This window comes from Columba livia, chromosome 17 (genome assembly GCF_036013475.1).
Source record: "Columba livia isolate bColLiv1 breed racing homer chromosome 17, bColLiv1.pat.W.v2, whole genome shotgun sequence".
Taxonomy (NCBI): domain Eukaryota; kingdom Metazoa; phylum Chordata; class Aves; order Columbiformes; family Columbidae; genus Columba; species Columba livia.
The window spans coordinates 2,005,609-2,026,694 of record NC_088618.1 but is presented as its reverse complement, the minus strand read 5'-3'; the positions used below and the strand labels follow the sequence as shown (position 1 = coordinate 2,026,694).

Genomic DNA, 21,086 nt, shown 5'->3' with positions numbered 1-21,086 from the left:
ATCATCCTTATCTACCCCAGGATGCGGGATGAGAATCAGCCTCTGACCACTGCTGCTATATTGAACACACTAAGAGACTCTTCCATGTGCCAGCTGGGTGTGTTTGCTGAGCTACGGTTTCAATAATAATAATGACTATCTCCTAGATATCAGAATAATCGTGCCCACTAGGGGGATATGTTTTTAATTTACAGTACAGGCATTTCAGTGTGATTCTATGAAAAGGGAAAAATTAAAACCAAACCCACTCCTTAATTATCAGTCTCTTTCCTTCTGATAATCCCCCTTTGTGACATCTTATTCACATGAAGGTGAGGTGAGAATTGCCTGACACTGCTTCCTTCTCCTCCTGATGATGCTACAGCGCTCACAGATTAAAGCCCAGCTTAGGGACAGGAGCAGGACCTACTTTACATCTTCATGGAGTAAAGTTCTGCTCACAGAACCCTTTCTGCATTTGTTTTGCATGTGTTTCCTAATTTTCAGTGTTTCTTGTTTGCCAGTATGCAGTGCAAGTTTAACAGATACGTATTTGTCCATAGTGTCTGGATTCCATCATCTTTTCTGCACTACTTTTTGGATTTTCTGGTATACACCAGCGTATAGTTTAATTCATAAGTAAATCAGAATAGGGGTGATTCTGCAAGAAGGATCAAATCTAGTAAATATATGCAAGTTCTAGTAACTTGCTGCATTTAACAGCTTCATTTTTTCCTGCTGAAATTCCAAAAAGTAGTCAAGAAAATGGAAAGTGAATGCAAAATGATGGCTGGTGAATGAAAAGATGGATGGCTGAATGGATGGCCGAATGGATACGTTTATTTTACTGATCATATAGTAGCCTGCCTGCAAATTTCTTCTTAGATTAAGATCTGACAGTGTCTAAGCCTAACCAAGCTTCGAAAAGCTCCCATACCCACTACATTAAATGAAAGGACTCCCAGTGATGTCAATGATTCCTGACTCAGCCCCTGTGAGACCCCAGTCTGCTCACATTTAGATGGAGATGTTTTAATTCCGTTTCACCCCATTTAAACTAAGAGTTCGAGACGAGCGCCTCTCGTTGCTTTTGTAAGGACCGCCTCCCCAGCTCTGAGGCTGCAAATAACAGAAATGCACCAATCTGTCCAACTAACCAATGGAAGGGACCAACATTGGCCGAGACCTTTGTGGCACTGCACTGCCATGGGAGGACCTTCGCCCTGCGTGATCTGCCCTGTCGGGCCGTCCTGCGGATGACGGGTTACCTAAAAGCTAGAAAAAACACAACAGAAAAAACAGGTTTGTAAGTTACACACGTGGTAACATCACGGTTGTATGGTTGGACATTAATCAGGTCAATCACATTTGGAAGCGTAAGCTCTAAAGGCAACTAAACTTAGTTTTTAACTGAAAGGTTAGCTGAAAAGTAAAATACTGTTGCCTGGAAAACCTGCAAAAGAAAAAATGGTTCCCTGATTTATGGCAGAGTTTTGTAACCGGCAGTCACACATCGGAACAAAAAGCAACAAAAAGAACAGGTTTTGAAATATTCTTTTGCCTTTGTCGTTGCTGCTAAGGTGCCGTTCTAATGTCCCCAAGAGCAGTGCGAGCAGTCGCGGGAGCTGTGGCGCTGGGACTGCCCTCAGCGGGCCAGGCTTTGGCACGGGCAGCTCTACGGCTTGTCCGGTTTGCAGCACGTGAACAAGGGTACGTCCGTCTGTCTGTGAGCACTCTGCTCTTCTTTAGTGCCCTTTGGTTCTTAAAGCCTTTTAAAGGTCATCGAAACGTAGACACACTCCATCTCACATCACAGCTGTCTCTTTCTGTTCACTACCCTTGCAGAAAATGTCGCTATTTTAATAGCTAAATGGTACTATTTTAATGCTCTCCAGAGTTTATCATGCAATCATTGAGATTAACACAGCTTGGGTACCAATTTTAGTGGGAGAAATTTTTAAGGGTCATTTCAGCTTAAACTAGACGAGCAGGCTGCTGATTTCTACCATTACATCAAACGCATCAGCTCTGAGGTTTCCAGCCTGGACTGTTGCAGACCGTGAGGGTAAAGAACTTGCTTTGGTCTGTCAGGAGCAGGGAAGCCTATGGATGCATCTATCAAAGCGTGGAGGCTCTGCTAGAGATTAATGGACAGAAAGGCGAACAGGCGGGATCACGCAGGGGCATCCTTGCGAGATACGGAATGGCCCTGGCCCGGCCCTTTGGAAGCAGCTGCTCGCCCGCATCCTCACGCACGGATGCAGTCGGCAACTTCAAAGGCAAGAAGAGATGGTCCAAAAAGGAAGGCAAAGTAGTGACGGTGCGGAGATAAGGCAGAAAATGGAAATATGATGAAACCCGTGACTCCATCAGTCTGGGTCACTGTCACACTGGGGCAGAATCCTGATTCTTGTTCAGAGATGTCTGATGATAAAGAGCGTGTCCTGAACATTCTGGGAATGAGGTGAATAAAAACAACATGATGGAATGAATTCCTTGACATTAAAAAAAAAAAAATAACATGATGAAATATTTTTCCAGTTAAAATGCAGCTTTTTTTTTTTTTTTAAGCAACATTTAGATGGGCAAAATAAAGACAAACAATCTTTTGGAAAAATTATAGTTCAGCTAACCCTTAATTAAAATTTAGATTCAGTTGTCCTTTAATAAAAGCAGCCATTATTGTAATTTGTTCTGTAGGAGAAGAATTGTAAAGCAAATTAAACTGATTTCAGCGTGACACAAAAGAGGACGGTAAAGGAAAATGCAGAATAATAAACAAAAATGAATGGGGAGGGAGAGAGAAAAATAAAAGGAAAAGTGAAGCAAAATAGGTCCCAAGGATGGACCTGAAAATTAACTCAGAAGAAAAGGAAAAAGAAAAAAAAAAGAACGAAAGAAAGAAAACTGATTTGGCAAGCAGATGTTAGAAGGAAGAGTTATTTCACACACCAGAGAGTCTTCTGCGTCTCTGTGGGATGGCTTTGCCCTAGAGTCAGCCAGCTTTGAGTCGGTCTTCCAGCCTCCCTGAATATCTTCATTAGCCAAATTATCTGTCCTAGTGTATTTCTGAGCCTCATACTTTTTCTCGTAACTGGGCTTGACCTGTTCAGTCCTGGGCTCTCCCAAGGAAGGACCCAAGTCACCAAAATCTTCCTCGATGCTGGTTTGTCTGGTCAGGGTTTTCCTGCGCGCCAGCAGGGGCCTCGCGCTCCTCCTGCAGGAACAGGCGCTGGCCTCTGCACAACAGCTGGAGGCAACGCTGGCAGAGACCGCATCGCAGCTGTATCTGAAATTAAACCGAGATTCTTCTTCTTCGCTTCCACAGTCCAGTCCACTGTCCGGGCTCCTCGATAAGGACCGGCTATATTTACATCCTTTGTCGTCTGCGGCAAAATCCTCCAGGCCTGAAATTCTGTGCTTGGCTGGGTACCAGAAGTTGTGCTGCTGGTCTTGATTGTAGGGCCTAGGTGGTCTAGAGTCTCTAGCTATTGTGGGGTGCTTTTTATAGGGCATACCTAAACCCTGCTTGTACAGCAGCTCAGAGTATTCACCATCCTCTTCAGCTACTTCTGGAATACTGAAAAGCTTTTTACTGTGATGTATCTGCTGTGAAAAGTCAGGCTGTTCCAAAAAAGTGGCTTCAGTGGTCTTATTCTTATCGCACTCCTTAAGGTTATGTAATGTTAAAAATCAGACAGGGGACAAATAGCGTGTGATAAAAATAAAATGGGAGGGAGAAGGGAGAAGAAAAGAAAAATAAAGACAGAATTAGTTTTAGAGCAATGGCAAACATAATACATGCAGCTTATTTAGTGAAAAGGATGTCATGCTGTGAATGAGAATCTGTGGAAAATAAATACGTGACTAAGAAGTTGCTGGGTGTCAGATACATGAGAGGTCAGTACAAACAACTGGGTGATGCTCTTCACGAGAATAAACCCATGCATTTAAAACAAAGCAATAAAAGCTGCGTACAACATTCCAGCATGGTGAATGAGAATGGCATTGACACACAGCACTAATGCTTTGTATGTTCCTTGCCCCATGCCAAATTGCTATGTATTTTTTCTTTGTAACCAGAGCCCATATCATATCTGAGAATGAAAATCCTGTTCCAGCAAGCTTTCTTGCTTTGCATCGGTTAAAGCCTCCTAAATTGAGTAACAAATAGTCCTAAATGTCCTGGTGGAGGAGAGCTGTTCTGCAGACAGCATTGGTGGAGTTCTAGCGTCCTTTGTAACACTGTGAAGGAAACCTGCACCATTGGGAAAACTTGGCTGCCACAGGACGAGCCCCGGGCAGCGGCTGCTCTTTATGGCCCTTGTTCTGCACTGTCATCAAACCTCACATCATCATCTCGCACCTGCTTAATTAAACCAATATTTGAAAATCAGCCCATTAGCAGAAGTAAAAGTAGGTAATAGCTATCCCAGCCTGGATCAAATCAGTATTCTGAACATGAGAGATGCAGTTTGTGATTTTTCTGTTACATTCACACAAAACACAGGCTGGTGCAACAGGAGAATCCTGTGCAGGATCTTAGTTGGACTCTGAGAAGAGGCAAGAGAATGATGGTGCAGGAGGAGCTGGTCTTGGTTGACATGGTTTATAGATTCTAATAATAGAGATCATCTCTCCTCGTACTGTACCCAATGCCCAGATCAGGGGGGTCTCTGGACACAACAGCACCTACAAAATAGTGACAGGATCATTTTGGAGCCTTCAGCAACGCCTCTCCCTCTGACCACCTTAAACTCAGTGGGGTTCTGGATGTCTTCCCCTTTCAGGCATTAGGAACTTTTAAATGTACTTTATGACTGTATGTGTTTCACCTAATTTCATTCACTTTTAAAGTGTGTGTCACACTTGTGAAACTTTTGAGACAAACTGCCATAGAAGTGGGAAAAAAGTCAATAAATATGAACAAGAATAGTTTTGATTTGAGCTCAAATATCCCACATTTCAGAATGCCAGTCAGGTGAGTTGAATCTTCCCCTGATCACCCATGTCAGCCTTTGTTTTAAGGAACCATTGGAGGGAACTATGTTCTCCCAAATCTGACTTGCATTTTATCTTCAGAAAACTCATCAGCATGGTGGGCTGGATCCTCCAGACATCCAGGAAGGTCATACACTGAATTCCATTTCTGCAGGATGAATCAACCGGTCCTACCCTTCCCATTCACTGTTACAGCAAGAGAAGCGCCTGCAGACTGTAACAGCTCTGAAATGATTGTCTACACCAGCTAGGGGGCTGGACCTTGCTTTTAAAATATCAGCACTGGCAACACTATTTTACAAACAAGAAGTAAATATCTTTTCTGATGCATAAAGAACAAGAACAGTCAAGAGATAATTCACTTTTTTTTTCCCCTAGAGGAAAGGGACAGGAGCAGCATGCAGAAATATTTCACTTTCAGCCTTTCTGTCAGCAGAATAATAAAAACACTGCTTATTTTTTCATTTGAAAAAATACCTTTCTCATTCCAGGTAGTATCAGAATAGAAACACTGAATTTATATTACATGAAATCAGTTACAAGAATCATCAAAATTCTTGTATGCATGAGAAAACAGTATTTTTAGTTAAATCACAGGATATTTAAAGAAAAATCATCCTGTGAGTTTCCTTGTTGTTCAAATAATCCAACTTTCTAGGAAAACACAGTTTGGTATAGTTGCTAGACACATAAAAGGCAAATATAATTACACGTACAAATATACTGTAAGAAATATATTCTGTATTGGATAGGTTCAACATTCTATGTATACTTTAACTGTTAAGTTGTCTTTCACAATGAATATTCCTGGGTAGTGGTAAAGCAATATCCCTGAGAGATATTTCCTGCTGTCTTTGGTGATTCCTTTACAATCAGAGCACAAGAATTTCTGATAATGTGTTTATCAACCAAAGCTGGCCCAGCTCCCTTTCTTACGAGCGTGATTTAAAGCCTGTGGAAGAGATGGGACTGGCACTGGAAACAGGGACAAATTGCTCAGACATGAAAAACCCATGTTGCTTCTTTCTATATGTGTATTTATACAAATCTCCTTGCTCAGAAACAAACACCTCATTGTTTGGGTGGCACGTGTAGTATTTTGTCGTATAGACATGGGAAATGTCCCCAGATATAGAAAAGAAACTGCGACTTCAACAATTCCATATAGGAAAATAGTCAATTAGTTAAAAGATTAGCTACTAAATTACGCAAGAAACCAAACTAATGTATTACAGTGGCCTTGGCATCATAAATAATGTTCACCTCAGTTCTAGGTCTATAGGAAAGTGTGAGTTTTAACAGCCTGCAAAAGCCGTGACTAAAAGAAAGGCTTTGAAGAACAATGGGGATCTGGAGTCCCTGGGAAGGTTTTGTGCAGCGCCACTCACCTTCAGCGCGTTGTGCGAGGACACGCTGACTCGGCGCCTTCCTCCATCCTCCAGCTGCATCTCCGAGTACAGCTCCTCCTCATCCTCCTCCATAATATCCGACAGGTCGGAGCCCCTGCTGCTCTCGGTGTGGTACTCCTCACCGTGGCAATAGTGCGGCTGGCGGGCAGAGCGAGAGACAAGAACCTTTACTGCAAAGCCGAAACCCCTTGTGTAACGCCAATGAGTACTAGAGCGTTTCCCAGGTTTGCATATCACACTAATAACCACATATAAATTATATCATGCGTCTTGCTGCTCTGTTCTAGCACAGACATCACGCGTAGTTTTTTTTTCCAGTTCATGGTTCCAATTCAAGAAATCCAATTTTAATGGCATAGATGATACAAAAAAGGATGTCTACATTCACAGCACCAAATCTAGTTCTAGTCGTGATTAAATTCCCTTGATTTAAAGAGGCCCTTCATGCATCAATGGACTTGCTGACCAAATTGTAAACACCCTGGCATAATTCACATATCATCTGTTCTTCACAGCTGTTTGTTACATCACACTGTAATTTAAAAGTGATCAGAACTTAATTCTTGCAGGATCTTCCCATCATTGTATGATATAGCTAGCTGATGGAATTTGAAGCTTTTATCTCTTTAGCATTGGAGGAGTAGATTGGTTAAAGCCTTAACAGTCTTTTGAAATTACTCCAAATATTTCAAGTCCTTATGAGTTTCTTTCATAAACAATGTAGTAATGTAATAAATTACTTTAGATATGTTTTCAGTGGGATCAGACTAAAAGCTGTGCAGATGTGCAAAATTCTTCTGGCAACATCTGTAATGTATTCATTACAGCATGCCAAGCACATATTCTGTTGGTTTTCTGCTAATTTGGATTACAGGTCACGGCTTTTATGGAACACAAAAATCCTTCCCCTATTTCCTTTGTTTTTCACAGCTTGTTTTCATATGCAACAGTAACACATCGTCCAGAAACATCCCAGAGCTCACACACGATGTTGCAGTCACATTTTCTATTTCAGTTTTTTAAATTTTCCAGGGCTTAAGGCTGCTGCTTGGGCTAACCATCTCTAAATACACGGTGCCGAGCATTCAGTTCCCATCAGATGGTGTTATACTCCAGGACATTCATCTACCTGCCCACAATTTAGCTGTTTGTCTGTATGGTTTAGCAATACGACTTCACTAATCAGATGGTGACCTGCATAGCTTGCTGAACTTCATAGGCTACTTGTTTCATGTCCAACACGTGACACAATAACAAGATGAGGTTACTTACTTGCTTTCCAAGTTCTGAACCTTTCAGGAAATCATCAACCGAAGCCCCTCTTCTCTTGACGTTGGGGGAATCGTAGCCATCCTCCTCATCATCTGAGTTCACATACTGGGCTGCATTGCTCCTTTCGATAAAAACACTCCTCCTCTCCATCTAGAAAAGCAACAGAAATGGAAAATTGTGAAGCAGACCTGTTCCTGCAACCAACAGAAGCAATTGCAAATACAAGACATAGGGATGGAAGAACACAGCATTAAAATATGCTCGTGGTTTAAAGCGATGTTCGCTTCCCCTGACCGCAACCTTTTGGGAGTTTTCAAGAAATTTTCTTGTTGTATTACCCTTGCTCATAAACAGTGTTATGCTTTTATGTGACCATCAAATCAACTGCTGGCTTTCCTTCCTGTACCACTTATGTCAAAATTCTCGGTATTGCACAGACAGATGTTGCTAATGAAGACGTTAATTTCCCCTTGGCAGAGAGTTAGCAGAAGATGCAGCCACCACAGCATTTTTACCTCTGTACAAAAACCCTATAGAGCGAGACTTCATGCTTTCCTCTGCTCTGAGGTGACACGCAGCTCGTGCTGCAGCAAGACAGCAAGTTCTGCTACTGGGGACCAAACACGGCAAATATCATCAGTAGGATCTGATTTCATTGACAGTGAATCCATCTGTAAACTTCCGTCCAGATCCTTGAATTAAACATTTCAAGCATCACTAAAATTAATGTAATTAAGCATGGTTGAGAGCATATATTATGTCAGCAGTTTTCAAAACCGGAATTTCAGCTCTCTTTCCCTATGTGGTTGTAAATCAACCTTCACTTTAGGGTGCCAAAGAAACTAATAGCCTTTTCTCCCTCTATTACATTTGCTCCTGTTTGCTTTATTTATAAATAAAAGGCAGAAATATCCACATGCCTACATATGTATTTAAGCAGACCTTATTGAATTATTCGTCTTCCCAAACACCGTATCATCACCCATTGGCTCAATTCTGTCCCAAAACAGAAACAGTCAATAAGTTTGGGCTGTTAAGACATGTGTGAACTGTCAAAATACATGGAGCTATTTTGGGGATACAAGGGGAAAGGACAGACTGGACTTAACAGATGACTGTCAGATAAAGGACCAAGATAATGCATGAAGAAAGTGACACTGGAGACCGAAATAAAGAAACGGACAGTTGTGAGCAGCTTGTGATGAGAAAGTAACTGCCCAGAGCACTGTGAGTATTTAAATACTGTATGCTTGGGTGGGAAAGGCAGAGCACGCTGTCAGGACGCACACGCATCAGCTGTGCTGACCCAAGAGCCCCAAATGTGGGATTTAAATTAACTAGGAAATGTCTAAGTCACTCCAGCAGCCATAGGTCATAATGGTCTCCAAACCAGGGAGTCTCCTTTGGGCAGCGATGCTTCCAGTAGCTACAAGAGGAGCTGCAGTGAAACGCTCCCACACGGCAGCTGTGCTGAAACAGCTGTAAACATCTGTGAAGGTGTAAGACTGAGAAAAGCTCGTTCTTGAAGGGCAAATCTGTAACATTGCCTGTGGGTCCATGACAAGATGCAATATAGTGATTTGCGTGCATCTGAGCTGTGATTTGGTATTTTGAAAAAGCAGGTAGGTTTAGAATACAAATATTTCTCTTGCCTGACAGCTGATTAGATTCCTTTACCGTCAAAAAGATTAGATCCATTTTTAAACCGGCCTTTATTGTTTAGATCTCTTTCAAAGTACTTTTCTCACATAGGTGCAAGCCTCCTCTGCGAGTCCAGCAGGACCCAAGCACAAACTTTGGATTACTATTGTGGTTTTGTTTGTTTGTTTTCCAGATGTGAGGCTCTGCATTTTTGGAGACAACATATCTACTGATGATGTGGGGTTTCTACTGCTGATCAAAGGCAGATCAATGCTTTTTATGGTTAGAAGTATATTTGTGCACCATGGCACAGAATTTTAGCATGCTGCTCCTTCTCAAAATACAGATCTTCACGGTTTAGGAGTGATTAGCTTCTCCTTAAAGCATATGATACAATAAAATCTTTGATGGAAAGTGCAGAAGTGAATCAAACCATCTCCCAGAAAGCCTTAAGTTTGTCTTTACCCTGTTGCTCTCTGCAACGCGTTGCGCAGCTTCTCTTGCCATGGCTTTTGCGACGGTGTTCGGGACGGGTGTGCCTTGAGGCTGCGGGAGGATTCGGTTGGGTGACGGCGACCTCCTCCCCTGGAGTGGGCCGTGGAAGTTGGGCGCGGGTGGCTCGAGCGTGTGTCCATGAACGGGGGATGCCGAACGAGTCTGCTCCCACGACTCATCCATTTTCAAATGTGGACCTAAATGTTCTTCTTTGGTTTCTGGGGCTCCGGCACTTGCTAATGGCTTAGATTTGGGAGCAGTTCTGGGCTGAGGGGTTGGAGGCACCAGTAAGTCGGATGGAATGGCAGCAACAGAAGAGTCCACTGATTCCCCTTGCGCAGAGAGCGTTCGGACTGTAACTTCCTTTGCTTCCAAACTCCTTAGTCTGACTAACTCCACCAGTGTGTTCTCGGCTGTTGGAAAGATCACCTCGGCCACCTGAGTACACAAACAAACAACTTACTAGCACGATGACATCTGTTTCCCTCCCACCAATCCCACTGAAGTATAACCTTCAAAATCTTAATGTGGGGAGAACCATTGCCAGCACAGAGCGGGCTGAAAGAGCCACATGAGGGCTCCACATCAATTAGTTATCTTTAATCGCTACAACTGATTTGTCCAAAAGCTCAAGTGCTTATGGAAAAGAAGTTAACAAGCAAGTTGCATGCAAAAAGAGTAAGTTCTACTGGAAGGTGAGAAAACCCTGGACACATTCAGGCGGTGTCACATGTTTACTGTTGCCTTTACCTGCAGGAATTCACCTGCTGGAGACGGTCACTGTAATGCTGGAAGGAGAACTCACCCGTTGACCTCTCGCGTAGACGCCGTAGCCGGTGACAGTGGCACCATGGGACGTCCCTGTTGCTGTCAGAGTTGGTGGTTTCCAGGACACCTGTACAGTTGCTGGGGTGGACCCAGCCCGTACAATCACATCTTGAGGGGGAGCTGGAGGACCTGAAAAAAACAAGAATGGTCACTGTTGAACCTTGGGGCAGAGGTATGAACATCAACCACTAGAGCTGCGATTTGGAAACTACACATCTCAAAGCTTTCTATTTTTTTTAAGTCAAAATATCGTTATTGCAGCTATTATGTAAAAACAGAAGCACACACTGAGCAGGTCTTTGAGCTGGGAACTGACCCTCCGCGTACAGCCCGTGACTAAGCTGTGTTTCTTTGCAACATAGCCTGCACTTGCAACTTGCTCTGGACCTATTTTTATCCCTCCGGGCTACATAACTGCTGCTTACTCTGAATGCAGCAGATGTTGACAGAAAAATACAGGAAAGACAAAGGCCCAGGAGTGGCACTGTTAGTTGAAAACGGCTGCAGGTGACAGCAAGCGACTTTTTGGTCTATCTCTCTGCACTGAATGCGCACTCTGGACCAGCGATAGCTCCAGGTCACGATTTAAGGGCCAGAAGCACATTGACACTAAAGTGCAATATGGACAGCAAGGCAAAACTTGGACCTTTTCAACCTGCAACACGCTGGTTTAAAGGACAACTGAACTCAAGCCTTTGCACTGAAGAAAACAGTATGCCTGCTAACCTTTTGAGACATTTACTGTATGCTAGTGTCATAGCCAACCAAACACAGCCTTAATTAAAAGATGTTATTACCCCGCTATAAATAGCTTTACTTTGGACAGAAAGCCAAAGTAAAAATATCATAGAGATTATTAGTGCATGAATATTTCAGGCATCCTGCTGTGTTAATTTAAGTCAAACCCTGAGAAGTATTTCATGCTAAAACATTTCCAAAGCAGGGTCCTATCTCTGTGTCGTAGCTGGCAGAGCACAAACCTTGCTTGTTGTGAGTTTGCTTTGCCAGTGAACTGAGCACAACCGGCTTCTGTTCATCTGCCCCCAAAAGCCACGAATATTTAACTGTGTGCATTCATTGCTAATAACCAGACCATGATACAAGTGTAAATATCACACAAGCCTCAGCCTCCAGATATGCTGGCAAAACATCAGCGCATTTCAGCAGTTTGCTGTCACTAAATTTAATCCTCTGGTAGGCATGGAAATAAAGTTATGGTCATGTTCAGGACACCACAGGCACAACATGACATTTTTGCCTATGCCACCCCTTGCACCTACAATGTGTTTTTAACTTGCAAGGCCAAAGTATGCAAGCTGACCTAAGACTATTCTTTGCCAAGGTGTATATTTTGATTTAAGGTTGGTTTTCAGCTCCCACAACCATCCAATTTTATTGCCAGCCCGTATTCCCAATCCACTAAAGCTCCTCAGTTTAGAAGAACACATGCATCTGATCTAGTCCAGTATCTCGTCAATGACAATGACATTAATCTGCTCCTGCAGCAGAAGTCACCTTCCTCCCACTCTCCCAAACCAAAAAATCCCCAGGGAGTCTATCTCGACCTTCACAGGCTGCAGGAGAGAGAGATTTAATAAACCGGAATGCCCAAGGCTTAATATGATTTCTATTTTCCTCCATCATTAAATGGGAAATTACTCTTTATAACTTTCTGATGGTCTTGGTCATCAACATAAATGTTTGTTTCAGAATTCTGCTACAGTTTGGTCTTCACGAATTTATTAGCTATTTGTCCCAATCCTATTAATACTTATGTCTATTTTTAGACCCACGCACCCAAAAGAGAACCATTTCTATTTTAACTTCAGCAATTCTAATGCTCTGATGAGTCAAGGAGTTCAATTGCCCAGCAACTAAAGAGCTGTCACTCAGCTTTGGTCGGACAGGAAGCAACGTGTGTTCAAGTGTAAATCATGCAAAACATGATATATCTATGCAAAGAGAAACATTAAAAAGTGACCTCTAGTTGTCCTGTACTTTTCATTCACCTGCTCTCTCTAACTTTGAAATGTGGGCAGTTATCTCAAGTTCATTTTTGCTTCACATATTCCTAAAAAAACCCTGAGATGGATACAATGTGAAAAATTGTAAATATTCACTGGTTCCCACTCCCTTTTTGGTATAAGTGGCTGATGGTATCCTTTTGATGGGCACACCACTGTGTCCATTAGCTAAGAGCAAAGCTGCTTGGCTTCAAATAACATTAAAGATACTTTAGCTATTTTTCTAAACTTCTTTCTTTTAACTGCAGTTTGTTGTGATTCCTTGAAGCTGGTGTTATTTGCAAGAGGAAAAACATGACATGCTGTGATGTTAACTCCCATTGCTGACCCTGATTTCATGGGCATCCTTTCCTCCTTGTTTCAACAACTTCTGAAATAAAAGCATCAGCCTCTAACCAGTTCAGCTTTTGCTGTTTTACTTTGCTGTATGTCAGGGAAGAATTGATGTAAAAATGCTCCATGTGAAACGAAGCAGTTGGGAAGATCCTGGGACCTCTGGATCTAAAAGCAGAGACGTCCCTGTATTTTAGCTTCTCAACAGAGAACAGCTCGTTTATTGCTTTGCACACTGCAGCAACTAGAGGGAGATACAGCACGCTGAGTGTTTGCCCTGAAAAAACCTCACTCACAAGGCCTTTCCCAAATAACAAAGATGACAACACAGCTAATAAGTTCAAGCCACAATCTCCCGACTCCCACAGAATATGAACAAAGTTGAAAATATCCCCCCTCCTGGCAGATTCTGTGAAAGCGTCACCACTCATCTCACTGAAATGATTTAAGACACAAGGGTAAACGCCTGAGCTGGGGACATTTTCACTGAAACTATAAATCACCAGCATAAAAAGCAGCAGACGTGCAAGTTTAACTCGCTCCCTACTCAACCAGCATCACTGTCCCGCACGTCTCCTTATATGTAAGTCACGCAAGCCAAGGAAGAGACCAGAAATCATTCCAGCCCCTTTGCTGGAACCAAATCCCAGCAGGGAGTCAATCAATCAAGCCAGTGCACAGCACATGTTATTGAAACTCCCCTGGCCAGGAGTCACTTGTACCTGACTGTCCCCGCTTCAGAGGCTTCACTGCTCTGAAACTCTGAGTATACAAGGAGCCGTCTCCTTGTCCTTGATTAGGTGACCTTGGTCAGATGAATCTATAAGCAGAGATGTTCAAATTGTTCAGGTGCTGCCATACACTCAAAAAATATGGGATTATCCTTTAAACCTGCTACATTATTTCACTTGTAGTTTTCAACGTTCGCTGTTCTTAAGCGCTGGGAAGTCACTGGTACCAATTATCAACATTCCTAATGTAAAAGCAAGGTGGGAAAACACCTGGGGCTTGTCAAAACATGACCAATTTGTTATCCTTACAAATTCAAATTATACGATGTGATTACAGCTTCACCACCAAAAGGAATTTACATCCCCTAAATCACTGTGTGGCCCTCTAAATTGTCTGTGTTGCTTTTCATTGCAGAAAAAGCCTGGATCACCCCCATAAAAAGTGCTTTTTGACCCACAAATAACATACAAATAATATGTCCAAAGCAACAGCTTTTTTTTAATGCTTCAGTCCTTACCCAAGAACAAAGAAGAGACTAACACAGGACAGGAATTCATTGTAGATATCATAGAGCAATCTAATAATCCCCAGTCTGCTCATGAATGTGACAAGGGTTACAGCACAAAGCTGAAGGTTAGATCAATTTATCTACAGTTTTCAGAGAAAGTTAACTGGAGACTTTTGGGGTAGGGAGGAAAACACCAAACCTGCTGGCAAAGTAGAAAATTCCACAAAGGCTTCCTTTTTCTCTCGTTGTTCCAGGGGAAGCTGCCAGGGCATCTGATGGGGCTTCGCCATGACCTTCACCTTGTAGGCCATATTGGGCTTCAAATTAAAAAAGTGGTACTTGTAGCTAGCAGCCTTGACGATGTCGAATTCCTCTTCATTAAGAAAGATCACATGACTGTAATTACTATTTGTAGGGAGCCAAGACAGCTCAGCAGAAATCTGGGTTATATTGTCCACTTTAAGATTAGAGGGGGCTACTATGACATCCTTCCCGACTAACAAAGTGCACTGCAGTTCATCTGAGTTACCCTTGTTTGTGATGCTCTGAATTGATATTCGGTATGTACAAGTAGAAATGTTAAGCTTTTCTATAAGAGCTTTCGTTCTGCTTCCCAAGGCTATGTTCATCCGTATTTCCTTGTCAACCAGAACATTATAGCTGCTAATCGTTCCCCATCCGGGTGGCACTACCGGTGGCTCCCAGCCCACAATGACACTTTTGGCTAGTTGTTTAATAAGGGTGATTTTTCTAGGATAAGGCACAATGTCTTCTCCAATTTCATCAATGTTTACATCCAGAGTCCCTGAACCATTGGTGATTACACTAGAGTCTATGTGACTTGGTGGACTTATCTCCAAGAGATCTGCTTCCAAAGTAGGACCCGAATGGTTGATAAAATTCTGATCTTGTTCGCTGCTTAATGTGCTTGACAACCGGGTCTCATTGTCTTGAACAAAATCCACAAAATTTGAAGGGACTAGTCCTCTCTGTCCATCTAGAAGTTCTCCTGGTGAGAAAGAACAATGCCATTAAAATCCTGGGAGGAGCACATATCTTGCATGATAATGCCTTGCAAGTCAGCAAGAAAAGGAAGAAGACATAAGCGAAAACTGGACATAAACAACATTTGCAGTTTGAGAACGTAAAGATTCAGTGAGGCAAAACCCAGATGCAGTAAGCTTTCTGGTCAACTTAAATCTTGCCAGTAGGAAAAGCTGACAATATAAAATATCTTATAATTAGCTTTGCCTGCAAGGAGAGGCTTTGCTGGTGCAAATTAATTAACACAACGATGATAGGGGTAATTTTAGCAACTGATTTGGTAGTAGATGAAGGAAAGAACTGGGAGCATGTTTGACAGATGAACTGATTTGAATCTGCATGAATTAGCATGTATCCACAGATTTAAAAAAATACCTTCGTAAAAGCCATCTTCATCCATATCTCCATACACATAAAGGTACTTTCCTGCCGTAAGGGGGAGTTCTGCTTCTGGATTTTCATTTGGTCCATCGAAAGGGTTGTAACTGCAGCGGAGTACAGATGGAAAACCTGTGTTCACTGACAAGCCCGCACAACCGAACACGGATCAGAAAAAGGCTGCACAGGGAGGTAATTCCTCACTTCAAGCTTTTTGTTTCCCTTGTGAAACACATTCTGAGCTGAGTCCAGGTCGGTTTGTTGCTGTGAACTGAACTGCATCACCCACGGGCTGCCAGGACACGTAACCTGTTTGCTTAAGCACCACGCACTTAAAATCTCGTCCTTTTCTGTAGAATTTACTTACAGGTTTCTCACTTAGAATATTCTTTAATTTTTAAAGTGAATTAGAGCAAACTCAGTTGTGGGTGTCTTTTCCATTTGTTTTACATGGCAGCCTTTTACACAAGTTTATTCACTTCAACAGAGACAAGTTAAATAAAGACTTAAACAGTGAGCTACAGCTAAAACAAGGTACGCATATACAGAAAATTCTTGAAAGGCATTTGCTATCCGTAACATTGGTCCTGGGCAATAATTTAGTGCATGAATAGGTGAAGTAAAACCGAATGTTGATTATTACAAATACTTTTAACATATGTAATGAGCTGGGTTTTTTTACCTATAACGGGCAATGCAAAGATGGACTTTCCCAGAATATCTCTGCTTTGAGGTATTGGAATTCTGATCATTATCCATCTGTAGAGAAAAATAAAAAGGACAATGTGATTATGTGATTTCAAAAAGATGCATTCACAGTGTTCCTGACAGGCAGTAAAAATCAGACATGCAACATTGACCAAAAAAATTAAATTCTAACATGGAACAAACCACAGAATCCCAAAATCCCAGAGTGTCAGGGGTTGAAGGGCCCTGGAAAGCTCACCCAGTGCAATCCCCCCATGGAGCAGGAACACCCAGATGAGGTTACACAGGAAGGTGTCCAGGGGGTTGGAATGTCTGCACAGAAGGAGACTCCACAACCCCCTGGGCAGCCTGGGCCAGGCTCTGCCACCCTCACTGAGAAGAAGTTTCTTCTCAAATTTAAACGGAACCTCCTGTGTTCCAGTTTGAACCCATTGCCCCTTGTCCTGTCACTGGTTGTCACCGAGAAGAGCCTGGCCCCATCCTCCTGACACTCCCCCTTTATGTATTTATAACCATTAATGGGGTCACCCCTCAGTCTCCTCTTGTCCAGCTCCAGAGCCCCAGCTCCCTCAGCCTTTCCTCACACGGGAGATGCTCCACTCCCTTCAGCATCTTGGTGGCTGCGCTGGACTCTCTCCAGCAGTTCCCTGTCCTGCTGGAACTGAGGGGCCACAACTGGACACAATATTCCAGGTGTGGTCTCCCCAGGGCAGAGCAGAGGGGCAGGAGAACCTCTCTGACCTACTGACCACACCCTTCTAACCCACCTCAGGTACCATTGGCCTTCCTGGCCACAAGGGCCCAGTGCTGGCTCATGGTCACCCTGCTGTCCCCAGGACCCCCAGGTCCCTTTCCCCTGCACTGCTCTCTAATAGGTCATTCCCCAACTTATACTGGAACCTGGGGATGTTCCTACCCAGATGCAAAACTCTAAACTTCCCCTTGTTATATTAACCAGGTTAATTTTACTTAGAAGGGCTTCAGACTTCACAGCATTATGTCCCATTTTTAGATTTTATTAATACACTCTCCCCCCTGGGTCTGGATACCTCTGGAAAAGAATGGAGATTACTTTATGTGAGCTTGCATAATGCAAGTATGTATCACGTAATTAAACTCTAGAAGGCACACAATGAACAATTCTGCAAAAGTGGGCTTGACATTCTCAGTGAGAGAGAACTCAAAAATAATAGAAGAAGGGAATTAAATTTGACATGCACTTCTTCTGTTTCTTCCTGTTAGTTCTGCTTCCCTAAGTCTCACTGCTAAGCTGACCTCTTCAAAAAGCAGTGCATGTTCCCACTTTGCAGTAATGCTGCTACACACAAACATACACACATTTCTTTGTGGATAATCCTTAGATACGCCCAATTCTTGCTATAAAATAATCTAATGTTTTGTTGAATATCCTGCACCACACTCAGGCTTGTGATCCCTTTAAAAACATTTTGATTCTTTCAGCTTTCACAGGTACAGCAGCAATGAATATAAAACAGGGAGAAAATATGCACACAGTTTCAATTTATTTCTTCTGTAAAGATTAAGAATTAGATTCAGGACTGTAAGGTAAAGGGTAAGATCTAAAGAGCCTTTCCTCATGGCTGTTTGCCCATGTAAAACAGCCTTGCGGTATTTCATAGGAAATAACACCCTTCTATAAAGCTTGCAAAGTGTGTCCTATACCTCCTTATATTTAACATTTGTCCTAAATATCAACAGCCACGTTCTTTCAGAAGATGAGAACACTCATGTCTGGAGTTTCTAAAGGCAGGTGGATCCACCTGCATCGGAGCCCTGGCGAAGTCTTGGCCCCATGACATACATTGTCAGCACCAAATTCATAAAGACTCACGTCTGAATCAAATCTGCATCTTGGGGTACCAGATCTTGACTTGGACAGGAATGTAGGTTTGACAGACAACTGTTCTGGTTTGTCTCCAGATATCTGAAGGGGTCGTATAAACTCTGAGATCACACAACGACTTCCAGAAGGACTTTCATGACCTGGCGGTGAACGAAACACATACAGGAATAAGTAACTGTTTGCAGGCATTTCTTAAGAGCTCCTTGTTTACACCAGTACTAAAAACACATAATTTGAGCACAGTGCTGTCTCTCCAGTTTCTACAAAAACAGAAGACATAGGCTGTGAAAAAGGAAAAATCTCCAGAAATGCTTTTTGAATATTTTTATTGTGCTTTTTTTTTTTTTTAAAACACTTAAGAAGAAAAAGGAAAAGAGAGTTTATACTGCACATTGGGAAGACCCACGCAGGCAGCCTCACCCCAGGCTGAACACACATCTATTGACTCCAGTCAAAACCAGGCCTAAGGGTGAGGGGACACGAGTGAAAATAACAACTCCATCAAGGTTGCAAGAGAGACCAATAAAGTGCAATATAAAATACTTCTACATTTTTTCCGTTTTACTGTCAGTTTAGTCCCAAAACCACGGGAAAACAAGCAGGGAACTGTCAACATCCTAATTATACTTGCAGCATCAGCAGAAGTGACAGCAAAGCAGAGTCTAGAGCATTGCTGACACAATCAGATATGCAGAATGCCTTCTTCTTTCTCTCTCATTAACATAATGAACCTCTGCCCTGATTTTCAAACCCCAGGATATGTTCAGGTTCAGCATTTCCTCCCCAGTTCTGCCAGAAGTCTGGACAGAAACGTTCTGCTCCTGAATTACAAGCTTCCCAGACACACATCACCAGGAATTATCAGTGGAACCTCTTTACTCATATTGCAGAGGAGAATAAGCTCCAAAACATATCATCAGAGGGTTTTTCTGGTGTGCTCCTTAGTCCAACATGATTAATTTTCTCTGCATCACTGTAATTTACAGCAGGACAGCTTAAGCACATTGACAGCAGGGAAATACACAAGTCATCATACAAAAGATTAATTACAAGCAGCCTTGCTCACAGCAATCCCCAGGCTGGAAAAGGACATGTTTTTTATTCTTGGAACCTTTCTCACATACATAATAGAAAAGTCATCCCCGTTCAGAAACCTTTAGCCAATTTAGCTCCTTCTGTTTGCTGTTAATGTGCTTGCCATATCAGCCCGTCAGCGCCAAGTCTATAAATAATTGGTCCAACTGTGATTATTCATTCAAAGGAAACTGCTGTTTGGTCTCATACCTCCTGGATTTTTCAGGCTTTGTTAGTAAATTAGTTGCACTGCACACAAAATGTGGAGGAAGATTCTTGGACAAAACAGCCCTTGCTTTGCACATATAGGATGATAACAACAGGAACACATATGAACAAGAACTCCAGGAATATCAAGATGCTGGAAGATATTCAACTGTCGTCTTTTCTCCACTTGTAAAACGGGGTGCACAACATTTACCTGGAGTCTTCAATGGGAAAACTGTGTGGTAGTTGTAATTGCATCACATGAAGGGGCTGCAGATGGTGCTGAATACAAGACACAGCCGTCCCTGCTCAGGTGCCTCTCTTCCAGCAGACAAAGCCTGGACCCACACCCACCAATGCATGCTGAAATACAGCTTCTGCCCCAGATCTGGCCGTGCAAAATGGATCTGTTCTTCCTAACTGGACTTATTGCCACCTGCAGTGTCCATTTCTTTATTCATTTGGCTACTTATGCAATGTAACGTCTCCTCCCTCAATCAATTCTGCACTGGCTGCCACCGATTCCTGCCTCTTTATGGAAAAGTGTGTGAAACAACACAAGTTGATCCTCCAAGGCTCTTTCCCAGGCTGTGGGACTCATCCTATCTGGGACCACAATGTGATCTATTTCTTAAAGCAGCTTAAAAATCACTGTATTTTCAAGCTATTCTCACAACTGCAATAAATTTGAAAGAACAGATTTTTGGGCAAGTTGTATTGTACAACATTAAGAGTTAGTTCCTGTGTATTCTGTACGGTGGACTTTTTTAAAAGGTCATGAGATGCTTTTTTGTCCACAAAGTGTTGTAAAACCCATACAGGCTCTAAATTGCCTTTATTTTCCCATGACTGGCCAATATCTGTTAAGGAGTCTGAAGAATGCCCTTTCAAGGAAAGAGCTAAAGAAGAATGACTAGACTCTCAGTTTTATTTATTGGAACTGCTGATTCATCATGGACTACCTAAATTATCTAGAAAGCCCATTTAAATGAGCCTTTGATGAATAATAAATCGCAAGGTTTCTATACCTGATATGTTTAGAGTGAACTTTTTACACCCTAATCTGTTCTGGGTTTATTTCATTTCCTGCCACATTCAACCATCACCAATGAAGGCAAAGCAGCTGGTCACAAACTGATCTCATTCCTGTCATCTGCTTTGCTTTGAAAGCTGTCCTTGTGTTCCCTCTTGTTCTTTCTTCCACACACATAATGAAAATAATTACACTTCTGGTCTGAAGAACTTGCTGTGGCGTTACTGTCATTATCGTGAAATGGTTGATTTCAATCATTAGAAATCCTGCCCACTTGCTTAAACATGACTTTATTGTTGTCAGTGCATTCATCCTGAGAATTAATATTGTCCATGGATTTCTGATGTTTGTACACAAGTGCCGTAGACCCTGAATTCCAAGTGGCATAAAAATCACTAGATTATGAGAAACTGTTTACAGAGCAAGGCCTTTGAATTACGTCAGTACCAACCTGCCTGTGTTTTCTGTGGATTTCATCAAGTATTTCTTGGAAGATTTCTGTTTGTTATGTTTTGAAGGTTTTTTCAAAAGCTGTTTCCATTAGTGTTTGAAGAAT

At 42.3% G+C, this 21,086-nt stretch overlaps 1 protein-coding gene across 31 annotated transcripts in view; it reads right to left on the bottom strand.

The window, feature by feature from the left end:
• The window catches only part of RIMBP2 (RIMS binding protein 2), a 114,947-nt gene that overhangs the window by 14,924 nt on the left and 78,937 nt on the right, over positions 1–21,086 (bottom strand). For 16 of the 31 annotated variants that reach the window (XM_065032785.1, XM_065032772.1, XM_065032767.1 and 13 more), the window contains 10 exons: positions 18,205–18,356; positions 16,327–16,403; positions 15,642–15,751; positions 14,422–15,231; positions 10,603–10,754; positions 9,768–10,235; positions 7,662–7,811; positions 6,369–6,527; positions 2,932–3,648; positions 1,137–1,254 (listed from right to left, as the gene is read on the bottom strand). In XM_065032785.1, the coding sequence (XP_064888857.1) occupies positions 1,137–1,254; positions 2,932–3,648; positions 6,369–6,527; positions 7,662–7,811; positions 9,768–10,235; positions 10,603–10,754; positions 14,422–15,231; positions 15,642–15,751; positions 16,327–16,403; positions 18,205–18,356 (2,913 nt within the window). The remainder of the gene's footprint in view (positions 1–1,136; positions 1,255–2,931; positions 3,649–6,368; positions 6,528–7,661; positions 7,812–9,767; positions 10,236–10,602; positions 10,755–14,421; positions 15,232–15,641; positions 15,752–16,326; positions 16,404–18,204; positions 18,357–21,086) is intronic. The other 15 variants (XM_065032791.1, XM_065032778.1, XM_065032786.1 and 12 more) reach the window with 1 other exon arrangement.